General features: G+C 39.6%; 1 protein-coding gene across 2 annotated transcripts in view; it reads left to right on the plus strand.

Annotated features, from left to right (window-relative positions):
- Positions 1–19,694, plus strand: part of kst (spectrin beta chain, non-erythrocytic 5 kst) — a 161,528-nt gene that overhangs the window by 63,626 nt on the left and 78,208 nt on the right. For both annotated transcript variants that reach the window (XM_019043341.2, XM_072300393.1), the window contains exons 2-3: positions 5,260–5,417; positions 18,882–19,049. In XM_019043341.2, the coding sequence (XP_018898886.2) occupies positions 5,298–5,417; positions 18,882–19,049 (288 nt within the window). In that variant the 5' untranslated portion in view covers positions 5,260–5,297. The remainder of the gene's footprint in view (positions 1–5,259; positions 5,418–18,881; positions 19,050–19,694) is intronic.

Here is a 19,694-nt window from a genome sequence, read left to right on the forward strand (position 1 = left end):
CAATCGCCATTGCCCCCTATCCTTCCAGAGATCATCAGGCAAATTTTCATATATTTTAGATTAAAATGCGTACAAAATTGTCTGAAATTTTTGGAAAATAATATTCGCAATATTCCCAGTTAATTCAGTTTTTATCGGAGGAAATTACAGGTAAAGAGTGTGACCACTTACACTAATTCGAGGGCCCATGTGCGAAACCACGTACCTCCAAGTGGTGTTTTAAAATCCCCGCTCGTGGTTTCATTTTTCTAAGAGAAACAAGTCAGTATTACAGCTTGAATTTATGCAGAATATTATGCTTATAAAGAGGAGAAATCACGGAAGTTTTCAAGAAATTTCGTTGGCCTCATATATTTTTCTAAGGAAAAAATAAAGCATGACAGGAGGTCTGCAATGTCGCAAACGGAGATACGTGATGAAGCTCTTAGGCCACCGAATTGCAAGCTAACTGAAGAGGTAGACTTTCTTGATGTGTCCATTGTGATTTTTGTAAGATTTTACCTTTACATAATCTTCTCACTTGGCTGTACATCTTGATCACAACAAACCAATTGCTGGAAATTGATCAGCAATTACAGTAACGCCATGAACATTTATCTTTCAGAATCGAACAGTTTTAAGTTTTTAAATCCAGACCTCCAGCCTCGAATCGAGCAATATCACAAGCTGACGGCTGAAACCGTCTGATGTGTTTATTCAATTATGGCTCGGAGTCAATAACCGTGGCTCTAATCTTGTTTGTACAAAGTTTAGCGAGATCATTTTCGTAGCGGACCCAAGCCCGCCCCCGGAAGATGATGTGAAATTCCAAGCCCTTCTCGCACGACTGAACCTACCTACCAACAGTTAAAGGTTATTCCTCGATTCGTCGAATGAGATGAGCGATCACAAGAAAGTTAACGCTTCATTAGCGCAATTACTCGTCTTCCTCTTTCACTCTCCGCCGGTTAACTTGATTGCGTGATTGGGCACCTGTGGAAAATGCGTGCGCCCCTCGGAAAAGACGTGCTGACGTCTTGTTTGATTACTTTCAATTAGAGTACTTAATCTCTAATTGACACGTCATCTGTTACGCCGGCTCAAGTGATTTGTTTTTATTTAAGAGTTAGCACTTGACTTCTTAAGAACCGTGGCATTTTCTGCAGTATCGAAACATGAGTTTTTTCTCTTCGTACACTCAAAAAATTCCGCGTCGTTCATATGTTGAGGCTCTTTACTTTGTCAACTGACGATGTCATTCTTTCCATTTCCTTCCTTTGGACTTCTGTAATCGACTGACGTCAGTCGGAAATATGAATCTTAGTTGTCCCAAGTCCCGCAAGGTAAATCATGGTTATCGGATCCCTGACCCTAGTTGGATAGAGTTCAGAAAAAAAGACCAAGGTTTGATAAGTTGGACTCAAGATTTATTAACTTGGAACTAAGAACTAGAGGCTCAATAAAGAAGTACTGGCCCGAATATTGGTTCCTCATTGTATAATGCAGTCCCATTCATTCCTTGTTCACCTTGAGATCAGAAATTGTCCTCTTTTTTATCCTTAATTATTTTGATCATTTAAAATGTATAAAGAAGTTTCAGTCACTAGTAGCATCTGAAACCATCGATAATAATTTATTTTCGACTCAAATAACGCACTTCAGATGTACAAGTTTGATCTGATTACCTCAGTGTGTTCAATGCAAAGCTCAGTAATGTCAACTGTCAATCGAATAAGCTCAAAGATTTGAACTTCAACTGAACCAAGTCATAGCCGTCATTAACAAGTCTACAGATTACCGAAATTTTCACGAGGTAATGATCTTAACTGTCTAAATAGTTAATTTGATAATTGTTTTCGTTTGAGAATTTGTTTTCCTATCGTATCGCTTACTTGGTCTCTTTCTCTTGCAGAGGCCGAACGTATCGTTGTCGTTTGTTCCTAACATTTCGTTTTTCGTTTTGATTTTTCGTCTAACCATGTTTTGCAGTGTTTTAAACAACCATTTTTCCCTCGATGGTGAAATAGAATAAATTCTAACATCTCGGTATTTTTCAGAAGTCCAAGAATTGCGTCACTCAAATGAATTTTACGTCATATTCGCCGCGTTATTGTTGCCGTTGAGCATGTTTTCCAAGTGTTAAAATCGTTCCCGTAAAAGTTTTGGTGTCAAGGATTATCGGTTTCGCAGGATTTCCTCAGAAGGTGCTTAACGATGTCGGAAATAGATATAAAAGAATTAGCTTATTGCTTGAACGAGAATATCAGGCGACACTACGAGAGATTAGAACTTTTCGGTAAGCTCTTTGAACAATCAGGTTGTTTTGTGTGGCTTTCAATAACGCCTGTTTTGCAGTGTCAGATTTTGTCTAACCCGCCTCTATATGTCGAGGTATAAAAATAGTTGGTTTTACTACCTCATTAGTCAAGATATTTACTCTTTATTAGTTTTAAATGTCTCCCTTGCGTTGCTATTTTTGGATGGATTCAGACTCAGTTTGCATCGTGTAAAAATAATCCAGTATAGTACTAAAAGTTGTCTCAGAACTTTTCAGAGGGCGCACCTCGTTTTAATTATTAGTTAGTTGAAGGGACAAATGTCACCAGGATTATGCATCTTTTTCTTAGTCGGAAAGAAACTCTGATTTCACGCAACTAAATTAAACTTGCTTAATCTTTTACTTCCTTACCCTCCCATATTTTTCTTTTTCCTGTCTATATTGGTGAAAATAAAAATCCACACAAGTGCACCGAGTAAAAAGACATTATTAACTCATCAATGCATTTTTCAGCGCTATAACGTTTCTGCGGTAGGAAATCAACTTGCGGGAAAACGTGTCATTTTCTCCATGACTCGTGCTCATAATCCTAAGTACGGAAAGACTCAGCGATTTTGAATTTTTCCAAGGGCAGTCGTGATTGTTAAATTTTTTATGCGTACCTATTCCATTATCTAACAATTGGTATTTTACTCTTTTCTTACAGCGTGAGTGCAGTTATTTTTTAAGAGGATTTAAAATGCGCTAAATACCCGTAACACGTTTCACTCACCTCATGAGGCATTCCTTCACTAGCAAAATTCTTCCCAATAGCATATTTTCATGAATTTCAAAATATCTAGTTTTTTCCAGGGTGTCTCCAGTGAAGCCCGAAAGTCCTCTGTTATTTAAAGAGAATCTCAGGCCGTGGGGACGATCACATCGTTCTCCAGGAAGTCGAACCAGGGTGCGGCGAATTTCCATGGAATATCAAATTTCGCGTGAAGCATCTCCCGAAATATTCAAACTTTATAAAACATAAGTTTCCAATAGTTTACTATCAGCCTAATGCCAAATAATTATCTAACCACCTACTTTTGAAAGAATCATTAATTTTATTCATGTCTATCACTCTACGTTCCACAAACAAGAAAAAAGAATATAAATCCAGAACTAAGTGAAAGTAAGGTTTTCTGCATCGTCAGGTGTTTTCAATGCGGATTGCATCCCTAACTTCTAAAATGAATGTTGCATACCTCTTAATCAAGTTCAAAGCCTCCTAAAATTTCTTGATACATTTATTGGAATTTCCAAATTTTCATAAGTTACCTACTCTGAGCCACCCTGATTGAGAGTCAAAATGAGCCCCAGAGCCGGACTCTTGCCAACATCTTTGCATGACGCGACTGCGCCTTTTTTGCAGTCGGGATTTATCTAACATATTTTCACGCGAGAATCGCTGAATAAGCGCCCTTGTTGTTTTATCTTGGTTCATATTAGCCATGTTATCGGAATGACATAGCGCCGCGGCATCCGTTTATCTTTTTAATTTGCACCTGATGTAATACGTCGCACAAGTTCCCCAACTCGAATTTCAGTGGCGTGGCGTGAGGTGCGATGCATCGATTGATTTGCCATTCAAACCTATGGGGAATAATCGATGCACAGGGTGTTCGCATTGAACACCAGAATAATCGATTCTTTATAATACCTTCAAATGGAACAATATCGATAGTCGATTAACACGCCTCGCCGTCGTCGAATGTATTTCATAACCGACATTTCAAACGAGTATTCTTTGCAGTTCGCCACAGCGAGTTTCTTTACATTTCGCACTTACCCCATGTTCTCACCTACGTCATCTTGTTTACTCTCGAGGTCTCTCGAGTATGTGCCTGTTTGTCCGGAACATACCATAGGAACCCATTCTGTTCCGCTCACAGTTGGAAAAATGTTATAAGTTGGTTATTTCTGCAAATCGATGATGAAACTACGAGGACGATTATCTCATATGCGATCTTTCAAAATTTCCGCTCCCATTTTATTTTATTGAAGAAGAACGAGCCTACACAATATTGCTTACAATTTTGAGAAAATTAGGGAAGTTTAAAAAAAAAATAGCGTAGAAATCTCCTCTATATTTTGAAAATAAATTATAACAAGGAGAATGCAGCGTCGCAGTCCGAGATTTACATTTTCTGAGGTACTTACACAGTCTCACCATTAAAATATAATGAAAGAAAAAAATAACTAAGGTTGCAAAATTTAAGATACTATACCTTGCATAACCTCAACAATAATTTCCCCTTGAGATACGCTGGAACCGCCGAAAAGCAAACTGCGCGATTTAATGAAAACCATTAATCATTGAAGTATGTTAGAAAATGAGGCCTTATGCTGTAGGGCCACATTTCACAGTAAACTAACTACCTCTCCCTTGTACTTTCCCAAGTTGGACACATCATTTCCATTTCTGGAATTTGCAATGTTTCTAGTTTGAAAAGTCCTAGTTTGAGGGGAGAAAAAAAAATGTTTGAGAGTGCTCAATACGTCCGGTGTCCTAAAAATGAAAAACAGTGTATTTCCCTCGGAAAATACACCGAGAAATGTTGGTATAGACGTCATTGAAAACTATCTCCAATGTTTAGAAGACTGCGTTCACGAAATTTGATGAAATTATTTTCGTATGCGTGGCCGATATTATGGAATAATTTCTGTCGGATAATATCTTGAAGACATATTGTTCAAATTAAGTAAGTAATTAATCCCTAAATGTATCCCCGAGTAAGTAGATACGAAGAAAAAGGACGCAAATTCCTCTGATAAAACCGTGCTAAATTGTATTCTATGTATTTCCTTTTCGACTCAGTTTTTCTCTTCAATTTTTGATGTGTTTCAATTCTGCTTGATAACGGTTTTTACCATTTCTGAATTTGATGCCATATATGTTTTCTTCAGCATCTCTACGTATGAAACTATTCTCTATAATTGACTAATATAGCTTTTTTTTCTTTTTTCCACAGAGTTGCAGTATGAGAAGGTTGGCGGCAAAGAAGCCGAGATGACTCAGAGGGAGGATGTGCTCAAATTCGAGCAAGGCCGAATAAAAGCCTTGCAAGAAGAACGATTGCACATCCAAAAGAAGACGTTCACAAAATGGATGAACTCTTTCCTTCAGAAGGTAGGTCACTTATGCGTCCTAATTTTATCAGACAATAATTCGACACCTCTATGACTGCCGTAGGCCCCACACCGAGAAAAAACATTGATTTTGAAACTATACTATTGCGATATGAGTTCTGAATTATAAGTATGAAATATAGAAATGAATAAGTATAGCGTTTGCCGACAATATGAACCAACTGACCGTAAAACTATAACTTTTTATTTCAATCCGTAGCCATAATAAAGCGAGAATTCATACCTCAAGAATAGGGTGCGGTGGCGTTTGCGGACGTGGCGTTTGCGGATTCTCATATTTTGATGGTGGCAATAGCGGAAAGGCGGAACAGGGCCGGTGGAGTTTGCGGACCAGAGAATTTCGGCGGTGGCGATTGCAGACGGAGGGGTAGGCACTTAATTATGCTGCCCCCCACCCCTGCGCTGTATATTGAAGAAAAAAATTACCGGAGAGGCTCTGGATTCCATTCCGTGGATGAAAAAAAATATTAGTATTAAACATTAGTATTATATTAGCATAAAAACATATGAGCAGTGAACATGCAGTAAATTTTTAAAATATGCATATCAGAAATCAAGAACTTATGAATATTTTTCTTCCAATTTTTCATAGAATTTTGTTCGCACTTTAATACACATTACCTGAAAATTTCATAGAAAAATATTCATAACTTTTCTCAAAAATAAACATTGTATCGAAGGAAATTTGGCAACTCTCGAATGTTCCTACGGCGTTTTTCCTTAGCACGGCAGTTTGTACCTATGGACCTATGTGTTTTCATTTTTCATATGTAATTTTTTTACTTTCAGTAATTTTGGACTAGAATTTACAACAGGTTTTGAATCCTAAAAATGGACTGAAACTGACGATTTTTTAGTTTCTTGATTTCTGACATGCCTTTTTTAAAAATTTACCGTATGTTCACTGCTCATATGTTTTTATACTAATATAATACTAATATTTTTTTTTTTCATCCACGGAAAGGAATCCAGAGCCTGGCGGTGTGCTTTATTCGGAAATTGGGTACTTCGGGGTAGGTTCGACACGAAGAAAATACAACTTTTCAACGACTTGAGCGCGCACCGTGGTATACGCGCAATGTATGAAACATTCTGCAGACTTGTATGGCGCTACGCTATGTCGCCAGCGCGCACTGTGCTGTACGCGCAATGCATGAAGTATCCTGCAGACTTGTAAGGCGCTATACTACGCGTCACGCGCACCGTGCCGTACGCGCAATGCATGAAGTATCCTGCGGTCTTGTAAGGCGCTACTGTGCGCCGTGCGCGCCGGCCGCACTGTGTTTGATGTGATTATTCAAACTTGCGGCGTCAGCGGTTTTGAACTCATGATTTCGAAGTTTTTCTTGAGTTTGTTCTTGTCATTTCAAATGACAAAATATTACATAAAACCCAGCTAATTCGCATCTTTTCAATTATATTTTTAGAAATAATTTTCAAGCCTCTCCGGTAATTTTTTTCTTTAATATACAGCGCAGGGGTAGGGGGCAGCATAATTAAGTGCCTACCCCTCCGTCCGCAATCGCCACCGCCGAAATTCTCTGGTCCGCAAACTCCACCGGCCCTGTTCCGCCTTTCCGCTATTGCCACCATCAAAATATGAGAATCCGCAAACGCCACCGGATTCTTAGAATCCGAAAACGCCACCGGATTCTTAGAATCCGCTAACGCCACCGGATTCTTAGAATCCGCAAACGCCACCGCACCCAAGAATAGTTCTCAAAATCATCGTTTTTCTCTCATTATGTTAAATACCAACACCAGATCTAGCTCTGAAGTCAAAGAGCTTTAATGTGTATGAGTGAGGCACTGTGTAAACTCTCTCTTGATGTTAGTGCAAATGAATGGAGTCTTAACAAGCGTCAATTAGTTTCAATCTGAATCCAACGAGAATTTAACGACCAATGAACTAATTTCGATGGCTGCGGCTTAACGAACGAACAAACCCAAGTGAAAGGGCGCCAGTTGCACTTCTTTACGCGCTTCGGTATATAGTGAGCATCAGTATTTTCTCGTTAGATGCTGTCCACTCGTAAGCCATCAGATCGCAGACGAAAAAGATACAAAACAATTGAACTACCGAGTCCTCTGCTCTTTCCTCCGAGTATTTTTAAGTTGACGGCATTACTTAGACTGATTTGCTTTCATGAGGACATATTGTCTAGACTAATACACTTCCAATTAGCCAGTTCTTTCAAGTAGCAAAAGCTTTCGTGAAGAAAAATCACGAAATGAGAGACAATGCATATTACATATCCTTCGTGTATTATTCATGACGTGAATCCAAAACCCTAGCAAATCTTTATTCGGTCCACTGTTCAGCTGTCGGAAACATGCATGCATAGAGTCCTCTGGTAGATTCGCATTCCAGCGTGTTTCGGAAGAAACATTTTTCTTTTTTGTCACTGAAATGAACGTGTTTTAAAGCATTGTGATTTTGCATGTATCAGTTTGAGAAGTAAATAGATGCATGTGCCCCTAATATGTATTGTTGCCATCGATCTGTAAAAATACAGGAACGTCAAGGCATTTTACTTTCTCGCTCCCCTAGTTTAAACCTAGAGAAGAAGGGCATTTCCCGAAAAATAGAAAACTTCATGAAAAGCCACAATTCCCAGATCATGGTGTTGGACTAATCAATAAAAACAAAAATAAGCGTTCAGCTGACCTTCCTCCCTAGAAGTTTGATCTGGATATCGATGGCCAAAGTGAGAAACAACGTATTTTCATTGTGATGTTTCAAATTTCCGCTCCGATTCAACTTTTTTAAAAAAGGATAAAACCAACCTTATAACTTGAAATTATACGGAATATTATGCTGACAGAGATGAAGGAAATTTTTCAAGATATTACGATGACTAGTTATCCAAAGAAAAAATGAAGTATAACAGAAAGTCTACAACGTCGAAAACAGAGTTATGTGGTTTCGCACTTCGGCCATCGATATCTCTGATGTCAGGTAACTCCCATTGAGAGACGTGTGAAAGAATTCCAAATATTTCGTCATATTAATGAATTCGTCAAGAATCCTACGCATAACCTATCCCTACCCCGACAAAGGAGGACGAAAGAAATATACAAAACGTCGAGAGTACGGTGTGTAAGAATGCGTCTGTAGGTCACTAGGTTACACCTGACACAAACAGTAAGTCAAATCCTAATCCTGAATAGGTACCCTATTGTTCGGTGCGTCGGCGCAGCGCACACCCGCACAAGCACTGTTTCCTGAACGTGGAGAAAAATCCTCTTCATACTATCCCTTTTCACAGGTTAAGGTGTCCCATCGGGCAACAAGAGGAGGTTACATTATTAAGACTTGATCCGCCTTTGCGATCTCCTCTTTCAGTGTCATCGATCATTTGTATCGGGATCCGATGCAATTGTTGACTGTTGCGCTCGGTCCTTTTATCTCACCCTCGTGTTAATGCGACTCGCGGTCGCACCCGCTCGCCTTGACTCAATTTTTCTCCTTTTTTCCCCCGTGCCGCTTTAGAAAAACAGGTTTCTCGCCGCGTTATTTATATTTCGTCCAATCCGCGCCCGTTCGAAAGCTTTCGAAGTGCATACCTTCGGGACTGCCGCGGCAGCCACTACATCTTTCCATAATTGTGCACCAGCAAAACGGAAAGGAGTTGCGTAACCCCCTCTTATCTAGCCGTACTGGCACTTGAAGTTGATCCTCGGGTTTTATCCGATCTATTTATACGTCGGGTTGTCTGCTTTTGAGCCAACCGGTGGGCCGCACTCTACTCCTGCAGAAACCGACTGCCAGCGGCGGATCCTGAGTGAGTCGAAGTGGTGGGGGGGGGGGGGGATACGAATAGAAAAATCAGCAAGCGTGGAAGGCAAGACTTTTCATTTTAATTATCTATTATAAACACGCAAAATGCGCTACTGTGCGTACACTTATTTGACATGTAGTTGTAATAATTTTCGTTTCCCCATCAAATCAGGGTTGCCACAGTCAGGGAATACCAGGAAATGCCAGGGAATTTTCAAAAATCTGAGGAGACCTGGAAATTTCTGGGAAAATGGCCAAAATGTCAGGGAAGTCTTAAAAGTCAGAGGAAACCTGGAAATGTCAGGGAAAATGACGAAAATGTCAGTGAAACTTTTTTAATTTACCTGTATTAGCTTTCTAGAGTGGATTTAACGTTCAGAACAACAAGTTTTGCCCTGAAACTATTCCAAATCATGCCTTTTTCAGCCATAAGGCATACTTCAATTGTCAGGGAATTTTACTCAAAGATGTCGGTGAATTTCATTTTCTAAATTTTGTGGCAACCCTGCAAAGTACAATAGGGAGCAAAACACCCCTCATCAAAATGAAGCTCATTAATTTGAGTGTATGCGCATCGCAGATCAGTTCAAGGAACATCATGTAATACTGATCTGATTCCATTTTTTACACACTGCCAGTTCGAGTGTTTTTCTTTTAAAATCGACAACGCGTTATTATGGGCCAGAGAGGCGAAAAACAGAGGACCATGAAATTAAGTTGAGCTCGCTACCTCATTTTTCGATCACTTCGTGACCCAGTGATGAATTCTTTCTCGAGCCGACTCATGTCAGGTTTCTGTCACCGCGTATATTGTGAGGAACCAAAGATGCAGCATATTTTCGCGTGCCATCACGTGACACGGAAGAAGCTCAATCGGTAACGTGCCGTACAAAACACTTACATGGGCAAGCGAGAACTATTGATACTCAGGCTAGGCAGAGAGAGGAGAGGGGGGTATACTACAATTAGTCGCAATTACCCAGCTATTTTGCGAAACGAAATTTTATTCAGTGTAGTTGCCATCTCCCACACCCTCCATACTTTTTCCTCTCCGTCTTCATATTTTGAAGGTATTGATTCTAACATTCTTTTATCGTTTTTCCATCTCAACGGCAATGAAATAAAAACGCGGGTACTCAACCGTCTAAAAATTGACGGCGATTCCTTCCAGAGGTGCAGAGATTTCCTCGGCCGAAGTACGCAATTTCGAGAAACCAGGGATTCTGCCTTTGCACTATAACATTGCGCGTTCACAGTAATTTGCTCAAAATTAAACGCCGTGATTGTTTTAGCACTCAACCCTTTCGCAGTAAATTTCTCAAGAATGAATCGCTTCCGCAGTAATTTTTTAAAATAACACCCAAGTAGTACACCACACGTTTCGCCCCATCAAACTTTTCTACTTTGCGTTAAAATCTCCGAGTCGAAGAAAAAGAGACCAAGCTCTTTTTTTTCGTAGGTATGCGATAAAGTCTTGTTGCCTCATAATTGTGACGGGATCTGTACAAAGAGACTTCATCTTCCGGAAGAAAATTCCCAGAACTCTGAGCCTTGCACTTAGCGCAAAAAACGATCACAGGAAGCGCCTGCAAAACTGCAAGGATACTTCAAGCATTGCGCCGTCTCCACAGCTATCTCCGGTTTTGCTCTCGGCTCCTCGCGAATCGCGCTGCTAAGTTTTGAGGTGCGTACGCTGTTTGACATTGCGGAGGGCAGCGCACGTGCACAACTTCGGAGGTCGTAGGCAAAAATGGAACGCGTTTTGATCAAAACATTTCATCAATTTTTTTCCCTACCACAAACTAAACTATTTTCGAGAAAATCGATGACAAAAATCAGTCCGTCCTCAACTCACGCACGTCATCGACGAAATCCAAAATTCCTAAAATGTAGCCACCTCCCTTTTCTCCTCTATAGGAACCCCGCTATTCCGCACTGCCACACCCACGACCCTAGCGAATCCGCTTAGCTGACCATCCCTTTCCGCCGAATATTTCGGCTGATCGCAGCGTGGCGTTGTTCTCTAATTGGGTCAAGGTTTCTACCGCTGCGCTGGCCGCGTGCGTTGACTGATCGGTAAATCCGTGAAGCCACGGTTCCGCTTTTTAGGACCCCCCCCCCCTCCTCCCGCCCCCTGGCCCCCTCGCGTCTTTCCGCTAGCCGCATCACACCCATCAGTGGCGAATTGTTTGAACAACTCGTCTCGGCTCTTCGGTCGCATAATAATTAGGTTCCATTGTTTAGTCTCACGTCTTTGGCGTTCCTCTCTCAACTGAAGCTGTCCTTGTGACCGGCTAGCGTGTTACTATGTTGTTTTCTGTTCTGTCACTGTCGCGTGTGTAGCACGATTTGTCAGTCGTCTCTCTCCGCCCATTTCGCCTGGTTTTTTTCTCATGGTTGTGTCCGGCATCGGAGAGACGACCGACCCTAGCGATAGGAAGAACTAGATAGAGATATCGGTGTCATCAGGAAAGGGTTTTCCGTGAATTAAATACTCCTCAGAAATCGTGAGGGTGCTCAAAACTGATGCACTGGTAGTACTTGGGGACAGGTTCTTAAAAAGTCAGGGAATTTTGCGAAACACTGAAAATTTAGTGATCTGTCTTATAATTCCGTTTAGAACTTTGAAATTCGTTCTACAAGCCAGAAACATTTGATGATTTTCATTTTCAAGAGGCTTTGCGCTAAAAAAAATTTTGGAAAGCATTTTCTTAAAAACTCATTCTAAAAATACATTGAAAAGTCACGTAAAAGTCATAAAATGTATTGTTTAAATCCCCAAAACCTATTGAAAAATTAAGGGAATTATTAAATGCAAGAACACTTGCCCACCTGAAATTAGAGTCCCGAACAGATGAGGTTTGAGGGATTTTTGAAGTAGCAGCATTCATTTTTAAGATCGAAAATATTAGGCACAGAATGCAATTTCTCCCAGAGATTGATAGTATCGGTATCTATAAAGTTTTAGAAGTAATTTTTGATGCTAAATATGGAATCATCCGGAAGGGAAAGAGATACGCCGAAGGAAACGCGGTGTTTATACATAATGTTTCACATCCCGTAAAAAAAGCACAATTGTTTAATATTTAGTATCAAAGCCTGGGAAAGTCTTGAAGCGGAAAGGTCAAAAAAATTACTGGAACAATGGCTCACAAAACTTGTTTTCCAACACTTCTAAACGTCAATCTTTTTTTTTTAACAGATAGCAGGACGCAGTTGGTAGTAGCGCTAGGAAAAAAAGTTTCAATGGATCGATAATCGAGACTCGTAACAAATTTGACATGGGAGAATACTTTTGATTCAACCGGCTTTTTGCTTGAATCGAGACTCGAGTGCCAAGACTCTTAATTTAAGAGAAGTTCCTGTTGATTCAAGAACAAATTGGATTGAATCAATAGTATTTTTTCTTGTCAAATTTTTAAGAGTCTGGACCCTGGATACAAGAGATTATTTTTTTTCAAATGAGATATTTACCACTAATACTCTCCTTTCTAACCAAGTGGCACTGGAAATGAGATTTTTGGTCCAAGTGTGTTGTAAAAGCAATGTTTTTTAGCTCAAAATTGTAAAAAAATTATCAAGGGCTCAAAAAAAAAAAAAAAAAAATCACGCACCATTTGCTTGTGAGTCAACAACTTGAACTACAACAACGTCCACAAACAACGACTACTTAATCAAAATTCGTCTTGTTGACACGGACCAAACTCACAGCGGCCGCGCATCGCTAGGCCGTCTTTTTTTTCTCTATGTGCAGCGCATATTGAATAGGTAACGGTGTTGACTGGTTAATGGAAATACTTGCTGGCTCATTCAGAATATAGACTCCATGAGCTAGTACTATTCGGGTGGAGCATATTTCTCTCAAGCGATTTGCTTGTGCTCAACTTGCTCCTGGAGATGACCATGAGTAGCCATAATTCAAAGTTATTATTTCCCATCGTCATTTGATCTGACCTCATGCAGATTCCATTCTCATCCGTGACAAGACCCAGAAAAACGAATTGTAATCCATCCAAATGAAGTTTTCCTCAGGGTAGGGTTCAGGAAGTTTCGAAAGGTCTTTGACTAAAATTGATTTTTTTTTGTCGAAGTATCAAGTACTCGAATACCTGTCTTTAATCTTGTAAGTGTTCAAATTTACTTGAAAGCCCTTGAATGATAGCCTCGAATGTACATAGTAACTGGTAGACAACTGTTCGGAAAATCTATCTTTTTTCTCTTGCTTTGAAGCCTTCCGAAATTCCAAAATGTATTTTTTCAAGGTGCTTCATTCACATCCATAATTACGCATTGGCAGCAGAGATAATTAAGCAAGGTGGGGACTCCCCCTTTTGAAGCACTCTTTTAGGCCTTCCACGCACCCGCGCCGCGGGTCGGTAGCGCCTCGCGCCATCGCGCCTTCAATTTTGCAGATGCAACATGGACATCCGTGAAGCTCGAATAGTTGTATCTCCGCGCCGTCATCAACACGCGTCCTCTTTCTATGTTGTGTTCCGCTTGATGTTTGTTTGTCGAGCCATCGTGCCATCAATTTCGCTTATGCAACATGGATTTCATCAAGCACGAGTAGTTGTATCTCTGCAATTTCATCAACCAACGTCAAGGCGTCTCTTATTTTTGAAGTATGAGAAAAGCTAAAGTTAAGGTTGCTCAAAATATACGATGATGTGTCCAAATCAATAAGAATTTTGAAAAAGAGAAAGTAAAAGAAATAGGTAGAAACATATTTAAATGCCTCTCAAGCTAAAACCTAGCATTTTGGCGAGAGTTATGTCCTGTGAGGGATTATTTTTTTTTTTTTTTTTTTGATGACTACTCGTAGAAATCTCAAGTCGGGTCAAATTGACTCGACTATGTGGATTGCATTTTGCAAAAAGGAACCACCAGCATTGCAATGTTGCTAAGATTGTGCAACTTCTTTTTTCTTAGAGGAAAAACCCGATTATCCATTAAAAGTTTCTATTTTACTCGCTAAAAACTGTAAATTTAAGACAAAAATCACCATCTAAATTTCATAGTTTTTCACGATTTCCGCAATTTGATTGCAAAAGATGAAGTTGCACAATCTTAGCATCATTGCACTGCTAGTGGTTCCTTTTTGCAAAATGCAATCCATATACTCCTGCGGTCAAGCGAATTCCTACACAGCACTCGAGTGGAGTCAGCAATCGCAAGATATGAAGGAGAGTGCAGCAAATTTGCTTTTCTCTCTTACTTGTGTACATTTTCTCCCCCCGTTCACTGTGTCCTCCGTCTCGATGATCATTTTACGCATCGCCAAGCATCAAAAGAGTGAACTGAAGTGTGACGCAATAGATTGCACATCTTATTTCTCAGAAAGTGTATGTGTGCGTTCAACAACTCTTCATTCAGATAAACGGTGGCCCTCGGGCTCTTTCATCCAAGGATTACCGTAAAATCATTGCGTTCAAGTGGGTATATTTAAATACAGGACATCCAAACTTACTTCAGAACATTTGGGTAAAATCTGAAATTATTTCACCGATGAAAATATTTGTGCTCTTGTGTTAACTTTGGTCAGTATAATAAGTGAAGCACAAACCAACACAAATTTTGTGTTGATTTTAGTACAGTTTGCGGTGAGTGTAGCGCGAAAAACAATGGAGAGAATGAGAAACGTCAATTAGTACTTTCTCTAAAAAATGAACGAGCGTAAATATTTTCGAACGATAACTTGGGAGATCCGTGATTCGGTAATTTCACTGTGCTGTTTCACTGATATACTGTATTGCTTGATGGTTATTTTTTCATGGATCGGTAAAACTTCTTCATTTCTTGCGAACCGGTTTTTCCTAGCAAGACATAGGGATAACCTGACTCTAAATGGGGTTTTGGTGACGTCATTGAAAGTGCAACGAATATTGACACAGGTGGAATGAACCGTTGGCTAACCTTGACGGCTCCTCTATCCGTTTCTTTTCCCGTGCGGATTTCCGAGACGAGTCCAGCTCAAAACAGACTTTCATTCCTTTTTTAGAGGCTTCTTCTCGGGTACCTATGACCATACGCTCTCTTCCAAGATTCCAAGAAAGCTAAAATCCCTCTAGCCTGCTGACTGCTCGAAAGCACAGCGTCACAGCGCCATACCTTCCCACAGCAACATTGCCAAGCTTTATTCCTGTCGCTGGTCGTCCATTAAAAGAATGAATCTTACAATGAAAACTGCCCATTTTATCTCAAACATTCTACTGTCATTCTGATTGAACTGATAAAATACCATGGAAGAGAAGCATACAAATGAAAAACTTTACACCGAAAGTTTTACACTGGCCAGAATGTGTAGTGTACTCTTTGAGGCGAATTTAGTTCGAGAAAAAAGCGGTGAAATTGCCAACTTTTCTTGTGATAATCAACTGCCGGGGATTCCTAGCATTTAATTTTTATTTGTTGAACCAAAAAATAAAATAGAAATAAATGTCCGTACAAGTACCATGAATTAAGTAAAATGATCGGAATGGCGGCAAAATGTATCGGAATTCCCGGTGACCCAAAACCACTCCTCACTCAATTGCTTAATATATATTAAGGTTTGGCCAAGTAGCTTTTCTGATTTCTCAAACTTATTTAAATTTTATGTGTTTTATTGCGATTTTCACACGGTCTCCATAACGGCGCTCTCAGCTGCTACATTATATTGCAATCTGAGCGGATTTTTATTGATTTTATTGACACTTCTATACTATAAGCTCCGAGACCTCCTAATTTTGCGAAACTGGTAACGCTTAGTTCCAGCGTTCTACCAAGCCGATTTTTATGATTTTTGCGGCTATCGACGGGCAATTGTCTCTAGATAAGCCAACTCTTTTTAGATTTTCAAAATATGGCCTAGGTTTTATTATATTAAGTGGTAAAGTTGCGAATTCTCCCATTTAAACAATGTAAATTTATATTTTTTGTCATAGTTCGTTTGAGCGTTCTACCGGGCCGATTTCCAAGTTTTTCTGCGGTAATCGACGGGTAATTGGCCCTAGATAAGCCCGCTCTATTCAGATTTTGGAAATAGGACCCAGGTTTTTTTACAATCACGTTATAAAAGTGAGTGAATTTTCAGAATGCTCCGAGACTGCTACCGCTATGCGCGGGAGGATGCGCAGTGGTCGAGGAGGTTGCGCAGTAGCTGTGTAGCCTGCGCATCAGCTCTACACTTATCTACACAAGATTCGCGATGACTTCCTCATGACGAGCGGTGGCCGAGTCGTCAAAGACGTCAGAAGCGTCTCACATAGATCAAGGTGTGGGTTCGATCCCCGTCTCCCGATAACCTTAATTATTACCTGATTATCAATGTTCGTTGTTTCACTGCAATATTTCATCAAGCAGTCATTCCAAAACGCGTCCTTTAGAATTCAAAAAAATTTTTTGTTTCTTTATTCATCAAAACCAAAAATTATTTCACTCTAAAAGTAAAGTATACCTCATATCGTAATTTTTTAGGGGAAAAATAAAACTAACATCGATAGGAGGGTAAAAATAGGGCCGCGAAGCGGCCCATTGATGGCGCGGGGCGCCTTCAGGGGGTTGGGCCGCGTAGCGGCCAGGGGGCGTAGCCCCCTAGTTAATTTATACGGCCGCCGCACCATTTCGAAACATTTGGTAGCTTAGCATCCCTGGCTCTCTATTGTACATCTTTATTAATATCTTTAGCCAGATTTCATGTAAGAGTTAAAGTTATTGGACATCTCCCCTAAGCTAAGCATCATTTATTTTTCACTTACATAAAGTGACACTTGGCACCACAAGGCGTCTTGGGACTCGGATTTTTCCATCATTTTGGTTGTTTTACTTAGTAATTTAACAATTAATCTAATTCAAAAGTTCGTCATAATTTTTTCAAACTTGCATGAACAACACTTTTATAAAACATTGTAAACTGAAGTATCCTGTTTTTCTGTGAGCTCTGAGAAAATATCTACCAATTGTCATTCATGATAGAGCTCACTACGAAACTCAATCAGAAAACAAGAACTGCACTATAGAATTGGAAGGGTTTCAACGAAATTAAACATGTAATCATATTGCAAATCTATTTTACTGATGATAGGAGTTTTAATTTTATTTGCTCGGTAAATAAAAAAAAAATCTCAACGAGTCGAGGAACTAAAAAAGAGAAAAATCTAGTATAAAAAATAGAAAAATTCACTCATTTGATGAGTTTTATTTGAAGTAAAATAATCGGTTCGTGATCTCTTTTTTGGATCTAGTTTAAATTCCAGGTCTCGAAGACACTTTCTCGCCTTAGTCGTAAAAATTCAGTCACTTCCTATTAGCCGTAGTTGGCTACAGTTACGCTCGTCTTACTTGGCAAGGATTCCTTTTAATCGATATCGATGGATTTCCTAGTTTTCTCCCTCTTGGCGTCTACTTCAATCAATCAGATGTGGCAATTTTCTGCCATCGAAGAAAATTACATAGTAGCGAGATATGGAGCTACGCAGTTCCGTGGAGACCGAAATCCATTATACAAAAGTTTCGACTACGAAGTAGCTTAAACTGCATAGTCGCCGAAAAAGAAGGCTCAGATTCTCCTTCTTTTTACTTTTTATTCCAGGGTGTCTATTAGTCCGGAATTTCTGGAAAGTCTGGAAATAGTACTGACTTTTTGAGGGTGGTCCGGAAGTACCGGAAAGTAAGCAGTCCCCTGCGCGTTCATTATTCCTTAGAGTAGTATTTGCTTACAAGATCGCGATTGTGCAGTCGGTTAACCTTCAAGCCATCAATGAAATTTTGCGTCTGCGTCAGTCATTTTAATTCCGCAATTTCAGCGAGAATCTAAACGTTTATAAATTTTTCGAATTCCGTCAAAAAGTTGTACTGAAAAAGTATTGAATTTTTCTGTTGAGGAGATCCTGAATTTCTCGAGAATGTATGAAAAAAGTAATGTAAAAGTACTGATCTTTGACCAGTATGTTTTAATAGACACCCTGTAATAGTTAGGATTCAAAAAGATATTTGTGACGGAAGCATTCGACCAACTTTGCCAAGCATCCGATAAGAAAAATTGGATTTACACATAATTGAAAATTCGACGGAGCTTTCCACTTCCAATTGGTAGAAAACGACACACAATTTGTCTTGTTACAAAGACTGTGCATGTTTTGAATAGTGTTTTACCGATACTCTGTGAGTTATCTAATAAAAAAACTCTCAGCGTTTTTACCAAGGTCCGTTGGTACCTTTTTCATCTCACTTTTTTTACCAATTATTGGTAATTTTACCAAGGCAGACTGGTAAGCTTACCTAAAAACAGGTATTTTTACTGTTTTTTTCAGCTAAGAATACCTCTTTTATTGGTAATCAATTCCCGGTAACTTTGCCATTTTATCTCGGTAATTCTACCACAGTCGATAAAAAATATTGGCGTTTTTACCAAGGTCCAGTAAAATTATCGAGAAAGTTCAATAATTTTACCGAGATTTCTCGGTAAAACTACCAATTCCATAAATGGTAATTTTACCAAGAAAAAACTGGGATCAAATAGAACCCTGAATTCTTGGTAATTTTACCCTCTTCTTAGTGAGATTTTTCACACCGAGATTTTTTTTCAGTGGCAGGACAAAATCCAAGCCCGATTTTTTCCTCTTTTTTTCTCCTAGACACGAAGAACAAGAAGAAGTTCCTGAAATTCCTTACTTTATTTTTCAGGCTCGGATGGAGGTGGAGGATCTGTTTACAGATCTGGCGGATGGGAAGAAATTACTTAAGCTCCTCGAGATTATCTCTGGTGAGAAACTCGGGAAGCCAAACAGTGGCCGAATGCGCGTCCACAAAGTCGAGAATGTCAACAAAAGCTTGGCTTTCCTCCACACGAAGGTAAGCAGTCTTTCTCAAGTCGACATGTTTTTTATCTTATCACGCTCGTTTTTTAATGGTTTAGGCTTATTTCCATGGATTAATCTCAGTCGTATTATTCGCTTTAATTATTTATTTACGTAACCTTGGAGAGGATGAGTCGTCGGGAGTAGAATTTCAGAATAAAAAATATAATTTCTTGATTGATCGGCTCATTCAAGATTATCATCATTATTAATTATTAGGAAGATTTATGAAAATTAACAAATGCATAGTTCCAAGAAGAACCTATCGATTATGCACCGTAACATACTGTGCTGTATTGAACTGTGCTATGTATACTCTACTATACAATACGATACTACATCATACTATAGTATACTATACTCAAGGCTGGATTTGCGCTCAAGGCCCGGACCACTGGTTATTAGGGGTCCCATATCCTAAAATGTGAGGGCCCCATGACACCCAAAATCCTAGGCTTAAGCAAGGCCTCTATGAATTTGTCTTTTAGATTCCAAGGATGTAGATTACATGACGCGGAAGTTGGTCGAAGAATATCGGAAATGGGGCATGGACGTTAGTGTGTCCAAGACAGAGAAGCTGGTCGTGGGAGCAGCGCATCAACGGCAAAGCATAGAGCTTGAGGATGGACGGCGCATCGAA

This window comes from Bemisia tabaci, chromosome 5, assembly GCF_918797505.1.
Source record: "Bemisia tabaci chromosome 5, PGI_BMITA_v3".
Lineage (NCBI taxonomy): Eukaryota > Metazoa > Arthropoda > Insecta > Hemiptera > Aleyrodidae > Bemisia > Bemisia tabaci.